Source organism: Pyxicephalus adspersus, chromosome 4 (assembly GCF_032062135.1).
Source record: "Pyxicephalus adspersus chromosome 4, UCB_Pads_2.0, whole genome shotgun sequence".
Lineage (NCBI taxonomy): Eukaryota > Metazoa > Chordata > Amphibia > Anura > Pyxicephalidae > Pyxicephalus > Pyxicephalus adspersus.
This window is the reverse complement of record NC_092861.1, coordinates 3,498,117-3,505,639: the sequence shown is the minus strand read 5'-3', so window position 1 is coordinate 3,505,639 and position 7,523 is coordinate 3,498,117. Positions and strand designations below refer to the sequence as shown.

At 42.7% G+C, this 7,523-nt stretch overlaps 1 protein-coding gene across 2 annotated transcripts in view; it reads right to left on the bottom strand.

The window, feature by feature from the left end:
- LOC140327977 (L-threonine 3-dehydrogenase, mitochondrial-like) overlaps positions 1-7,523 on the bottom strand; it is a 20,095-nt gene that overhangs the window by 7,551 nt on the left and 5,021 nt on the right. Inside the window, exons 1-7 of one of the 2 annotated variants that reach the window (XM_072407237.1) lie at positions 6,292-6,447; positions 5,960-6,155; positions 5,080-5,122; positions 4,832-4,902; positions 3,138-3,287; positions 2,542-2,714; positions 201-291 (exon numbers count right to left, since the gene is read on the bottom strand). In XM_072407237.1, the coding sequence (XP_072263338.1) occupies positions 201-291; positions 2,542-2,714; positions 3,138-3,287; positions 4,832-4,902; positions 5,080-5,122; positions 5,960-6,155; positions 6,292-6,339 (772 nt within the window). In that variant the 5' untranslated portion in view covers positions 6,340-6,447. Of the gene's footprint in view, positions 1-200; positions 292-2,541; positions 2,715-3,137; positions 3,288-4,831; positions 4,903-5,079; positions 5,123-5,959; positions 6,156-6,291; positions 6,448-7,523 lie in introns of those variants that run through there. The other variant, XM_072407238.1, reaches the window with a different exon arrangement.

Sequence of the window (7,523 nt, the reverse complement as noted above, 5' to 3'; positions counted from 1 at the left end):
TCTTCCCATAAACCACCCACGTAAATGGGGCATTCTTCCCATAAACCACCCACGTAAAGGGGGCATTCTTCCCATAAACCACCCACGTAGGTTGGGGAATGCTTTCCACTCTCCATCAATGTAAAGGGGCATTCTTTCCATAGACCACCAATGTAAGGGACATTCTTCTTCTATCAAACCAACAAGTCATATAATCATACCTGTTGTTCCACCTCCTGGCTGGGAATCGGCAGAAATGATCCCTGGGTATCGGAGGCATCGGAAGTCCAGTCCATACCGGTAGTGATAATACTGCAAAAATAAGTAAGCACGCATATTAAAAATTGATGATTATATACATAGAAGCCTTTATATCTTTTCCCAAAGAATTTGTATTTATCACCATCCAATCCTGAGATATACAAATCTGTGACAAAGCACAGCTAGGTGGAGGACATCACAGTTAAGGAATACAGTGGTGTCTAATGTCCACCCTTAGAGGAAAGAGCCATTTTGTGGGTTGGCTAGACCAAGTAACAGCAGATGGCCAGACTACAAGGTGCTAGCTTGGATGAAATCACCACTGTAAAGAGGTGGCAGATCCACTTAAGAGCAAGGACTGGAATGTTCATACACTGGCCCATATTTGCACAAGGCAGAAATTCCAAAAATAAGGTCAACCAATGGGAATCAAGTACTAGGCATACAAGTTAATGGGCAATGGTAAGCGTAAACCTGCACGTTTGCCGAAATGGGCACTCCTGGGAATGATATCAGAATACCTTCAATGATTGTGAGTTTACCAGCTGGTCTTGGCTAGACATCCCCGACCATGAACAGATGGATGCTAACATTAGCTGACTGCCCTATCAGCAGTATGATGCATCGTGTACAATATAAATAGCTCATTCTCGGCTTTGACTGTGTTTGTTGGAAGCACCTGCCCAATATTACCAAACAAACCAGGAAGGAAATCTGCATTGCAAAAGTACGTAAGTCAGCTCAGCATACCAACATGTCTGCCATATTTAAACTGCCAGAGATAGAAATTACATAAATCTCATCTAATTTTTGGGAATGTTCTGTATTTTCATTTTTTAAATATGGATTCATCCTGATGCATTATTATTTCAAAAATCTTCTATGCATCAATTATAAAAGTAGAGGTAGCCATCTTTGCCAATCACATCATCAGGATCGGCTTCCTGTTTTGCAGCCTTACACAATGGTTGTACTTTACTGCTCCTTTGTATTGTGTCACCCGACTCATTGGAAGCAATGTACTATGTGCATGGCTCATGTTTGCATGCACAGCTTATTCCAGATCATACTTTTCAGTACACAATTGGAACCGATCATGCTGAATTACTGGATGACCGGTAACAGCTGGCATGACCCTGAGGCTCAAATTTGGGCACACTTACTGTGCGAATCTTGCAATGATTTGGGCATATTCACTATACCAATGATAAAAGCAAATTCACAGTGGCAAGGACATGCACGTATTGCCCGTGCCAGCACTGTGGGCATATTCCCTGGTGCAATAATATTTAGTGTAGCAATAATATGGGCATTTTCTATTTGGCATTTACAGTGAGGGAACGAAATATTTGATCCCCTGCTGATTTTGTACATTTGCCCTCTGACAAAGAAATGACCAGTCTATAATTGTAATGGTAGATTGGCAGAATAACAACAAAAAACCCCTCAAAAACCCAGTGCTCAAAAGTCAAAGCTTGATGTACATTGTAATGAGTGAAATACGTATTTAATTCCCTATCCACCAGCAAGATTTCAGGCTCCCAGGTGTCTTCCCTGTATGCAGGTAACGAGCTGAGATTAGGAGCACCCTCTGTAAGGGAGTGCTCCTAACCCGAGCTTGGTATAGTACCTGTATAAAAGACACCTGTCCACAGAAGCAATCAATCAGATTCCAAACTAGCCACCATAGCCAAGACCAAAGAGCTGTCTAAGGATGTCAGGGACAAGATTGTGGACCTACACAAGGCTGGACTGGGCTACAAGACTATCGCCAAGCACCCTGGTGAGAAGGTGACAACAGTTTGCACGATAATTCGCAAATGGAAGAAACACAAAATAACTGTCAATCTCCCTCGGTCTGGGGCTCCATGCAAGATCTCGCCTTGTGGAAGTTTGCCAAAAGTCAGCCTCAAAACCTTGCTGACTTGGAGAGGATCTGCAAAGAGGAGTGGGACAAAATCCCTCCAGAGATGTGTGCAAACCTGGTGGCAACTACACGAAATCTCTGACCTCCGTGATTGCCAACATGGGGTTTTCCACCAAGTACGAAGTCATCTTTTGCGAAGGGATCAAATACTTATTTCACTCATTACAATGCACATCAAACTCTGGGTTTTTGAGGGTTCTTCTGTTGGTATTCTGTCTCACAGCTACCATTACAATTATAGACTGTTCTATTCTTTGTCGGAGTGCAAACATACAAAATCAGCAGTGGATCAAATACTTCTTTCCCCCACTGTACATTTTCAGGACATTCCCACAAGCATATATAGTATGTATTTGCCATTCAGGGATTCTCACCTCTCCCATTAGCTCCGCATGGACTTTAGAAACACCGTAGATTGTCCTTGGCCTCTGTATGCACAAATCTGGAGTTGGGTTTCTTGGCGAGGTTGGACCAAAGGCTCCAATTGTGCTGGGGACAAACAGCCGTAATCCGTGTTCTGCTGCAATATCCAGAATGTTATGCAAACCTGGAAAACATATGGAATTGGATGTGAAAACCAGAGATACAGCGAGTGCAAGGGTAAAATACACATATGTTGGTTCCAATCAGCCAATGTGGCTATTTTGGCAGTTAATTTACACACCCCAGCCACACGGGCAAAATGAGAATGCCCACCACCGTATGAACAAGGGTGGTCTGGTCCTTTGACAACAGCCAGCCATTGAAAATGGTGAATGTAAATCATGAACAGTGGTTAGGGCTTGAAATTTTTGGTAAAATATTGATTCACCTTCAGCAGAACATTGGCCCGTTTGAGCAAGAATTTCTCGAACCAAACAAAGGCACGTTTGAGTAAAGCATTAAACAATTAGGTTACCCACATGTGGGGTTACTTATAATGACAGAACAATTATCGAAATAATAAAAAAGCATTTTCCATGTTCCTTACCAGTTATATTGACTGATCTGGCCAAAGCAACATTCGCCTCGCCGACCGCACTGAGCAGGGCACTGTAGTGTATTAACCACGTGATACGATTGTTCACCACGATTTCCCGGAGGTTTTTGTAGTCCAATATATCAGAGTAAATAAAAGGTCCTGTTGAAAAGGAATACATTAAAACCATATTAGAAAATTGTCAACTGTTGACCCATCACCACGCCTTATATAAGAAATTGTCTCAGACGCACCCAACACCTTCTGAAACTGAGCTTCCCAGTCACACCCAAGATTACATAAGAGCAGAAACTGGGCTTTCCAAGCAATAAAATGGACAATCATACACAATCTCTGGCTCAGAACAGTTTATCTGCCAATCACAAGTACCTGATTAGCCAGGACAGCCTTGGTTTGAGGAGGGTAGGGCTTCACCAAGCTTTATGAAAGCAGTGCTACAATTGTCCTGTAGCTTCCAGGTTTGCTAAGCTTATATCCACATCTCCAGTATCATACGAAACCCTTAGCCATGTAGAGTTTATTATGAAATGAATGATTACCAATGGGCTTCTCTATGGATATGTAGCATAGATAATATCAAAAAAAGCTTCCAAGGAAAAGAAACCATGGCCTAAACTTAGATATGCCAGTTTTAACCATGCATGTATGGAAGAGGCATTTTCCAAAGCCATTCTCATTGATCCCACCAATGGTCCATGTTTTGCAACCTCCAAAAGAAGTATTTTCCCACCACAAAAGAAGAAGTTTCCCACCACTATGGATATCCAAAACAAGCCCCATTGGTGGAACTTGAAGACAGGTTTGGGGGATGCTGACTTAGATGATGGAAAACTGCTCGATCTTGTCCTGGCAGTGCATGGGATTTGTGGGGTTGGGAAGCTCCTACTCCTAAGATTACATGCTATACTGAAAGCAGTCATCCGCACAACACATGCACTGTAATGGATTTGGTGACATAAGCACATCCCCCCTATTTAGCTAAATGGAAAACAAAGAGCCAAGGGCTGACAACATTGCTAATTCATAAACAGGAGTGTGGTGTTTTAGACCTCGCACAGGAAATTAGGGCGCAGCTAGTGGACTGGCAAGATCAACAGCAAAAAAAATGTTTTCCAATGAAGGGGAGGGCAAGCAGAGCAGATTTAGGATTGTTACGCTGATTTTGTCATTGTTGTACATGTAGGTGGATTACTATGTTGCCTAGTTCTTGATTACCAATGATTCTTCATTGAATATGGTTCATTGGTTCATTGAACAGGGACCATTCAAGGGCATAGGGCAAATATAAAAAAAAGAAGCATTAAATAAGAAATATTCCCATTCTCAGCACCCCCTGCCATTCTGCCAAATGAGGTCTTGCAAAAGGTGGGGTTCCTGGGCAAATGGTCTGTTTGCCCCAGCATGTCCAAACATAGTCTGACTGTGCCTAGACAGATTCTGTTTGGCCAGATAGCTCAAGCTCTACATTTGCCTGTCCATGTTCCCTGCCAGGGAGGAGTTTCCATTAAACCCCTAGAATAGTAATATTGGGCAAAGACCATAATTCGGAGGTTTGCTCTGTATTCCCGCTAACTGAAAACAGCTTCTTACAACAGAAAAAAAATCATTGCACTACAGCATAGCACTACAGCATAGTAACTGAGCACGCAATAATATATTTGAGGACACCGAGCGCAGGATCTTACCGCTATAGAAGACGTGATCTGGAGGTTTACGGATATCGGAAAGGATCACATTGCTCTTTCCAAACTTTTTCCTAAAAAAAAAAAAACACACACTTATTATTCATGCCATCACTTACTGAAATCAGATTAGGTCAGTCTCATCCCCATTGCATCCCTATAATGATCCACATAACAGCTATAGCTGGCTTGGAGAATGTCAGGCTATACATAGACAGTATTACTCAGCAGCTTGATCCTTATGTGCTTACCTAAGCAGTTTTGCCAGCCCGACACCCAGCTGGCCCAATCCTCCTGCAAGTACAAAACATATGAAGGTTACAAATTGGAATTTTGAATGTTTTACTCTCAACAATTCAAAGCAAAGTCAAGTTTGTAATTATCACACCTTTTGCCATGTTGTAATTTGCAATAATTACTTTGCTGTAACAAATAACAAAGAAATACAATGCCTAATGAGTCATTGGAGTATTGGATAATAAGTCATGTATGGGAGAGGCACAAGATGTGTACGGGAGAGGAATGAAAAGAAGGATATGCAGGGAAAAGACAAGAAGAGATCGATGTGCAGGGGAGGGCGTTAGGATAAAAAGTTCCAAGGGAGGAGTAGAAGGAGAACAAGAGAGTAATGGGAGGATGAGAAGATGCACAGGCCATAAACAATGAGAAAGATGCTCAGGGGAGGGGCAGAGGGAGAACGCCATAAACAATGAGAAAGATGCTCAGGGGAGGGGCAGAGGGAGAACACCATAAACAATGAGAAAGATGCTCAGGGGAGGGTCAGAGGGACAATGAAATGCAGGGCAGAGAAGAAAGAAAAGCTGGCCTTGCAGGGATGATGTGCTGGAAAGATTCAGAGAGGAACAGGAAAACAACAATGACAATCAGGTAAAGAAAAAACCGAGACGGAAAATCGGTAGTAGGAGGTGTATGGGTATGTAAACAAGAGTTTGGACAGATACGACACAAGTGCAGGTATTTGCATAAATATAATGGATATTGTCCTTGTTTTCTTCTATTACATTTGATGCGGGTATGTTAACCCCACATGTGTGATCCATACTCTATGTCAACTCCTTATGTGCTTGCACTTGCAACTCAAGCAATAAAATTGCTGGGATCAATACATACCGGTGATCAGCACCCGGGGGTGGTCGGCTTCAGAGAATGAGACAGAATGGAAGCTTGCATCAGATGGCACCTGACGAGGTGAGATGCCAATGAACCGCACTGATGTGACGGTCTGACACCCACACACGGGGCTCTGCAGGGCATACTTGACGGCACGCGTTAACGTTCTCATGACTGGCATGTCTGTAACAGGAACCTAAGGGACAGAAGAGTCAGACACTTAGAGCCTTTCACGGCCAAATATAGAGAACAGTAGCATTCTGCAGAGGATTTAATGTCTCATATTCCAGCAAACAGAATATTAAAAGCTGAACATTTTGATCTGCACTCACCCTTGTATAGGAGCTTCCTATGAGGAAGACTGGTCCCCTTCTTCTCATTGTGGGATAACCAGTTGTCTAACCACCACACTTGCAGTCTTAGAAAGGCAGTGTTGGTGTAGTTTCATTAACCCACTATCTGTCTTTCCCTGCCCAGAAAAACCCACTTTACCCCACCCAAGCTTTGCCCAAAAATTGCCACTATCTTTTTACAATGGAGGCATGCAGAGACCTAAGTAGGAGAGTTTTCTTCACGCCAGCAAGTCAATGAAAATGGCATGCAAATGGAGGTTTGCATCCAAAATCCAACTATAACAAGCCTATGATTGGCATTTTACAGGTAATATTTTTCTTTGTAGAATGTCCCCCCCCCCCCAAGCAAGGTAGCCACCCCGTTCCTTTAAACTAATATTGATAGGAAATTGCAATAGACACAGAAGCTACCCCATATGCATTGCTGGTACAGGCGTCATCAGACAACGGTTTACAACTCATGCTCCCTTGTGAAGTAACAGGCAGGGGCACAGTTTTGCCTAATTGTCCTATCTCCTTGGTTTACTACAGGAGAATGAGGGTTGTAACTGGGCCTCTGGGTATCAACTGGATCTAGGTCCCTGCCTTGGTTGCCCCACGGATGATTTGGCTCTGCATTTAATGCAGAAACATTAAAGTTTGAGTAACTGGTGTTTATAGAACACATAGATTTGTGTGGAAAAGTTGTGCTTGAAGTTCAGCTCTAAAAAGTTAATCTATCTAAACCAATACTTTAGATTTACACAGAAGCTGGGCAAAGATGAGAACTTCAGCAATAGGATTGCACCTCCTGAGGTCCCTAGAGATGCTTGTCCAATGCCAGCACGCCATGCTGTTTACATTAAGGTATCTACTATAATTTAACAGGTATTGGAACATCTGCTGTACAGGTGAAAGCCATTATATGTGTATGTTTATACAGATCTTTGATAAATAATGTGTAATATGCATATACATCACTACAACAATCAGGTTAGGACAGCCCTAACCAGGTCTGCTTAAGCAGACACCAGTTTTTTATTTTAAGCCATTCTTCCCAATGATCTCCACTGTAAGGAGACAATTCTCCATTGAAAACATGTGTAAGTGGGCTTTCCTCCCACTGACCACCAGTTCTCCATGGACCATCAATGTTGAGTAGCATTTTTCCCACACTGACCATCAATGTTGAGGAGCGTTCTTCCCACACTGACCATCAATGTTGAGGAGCG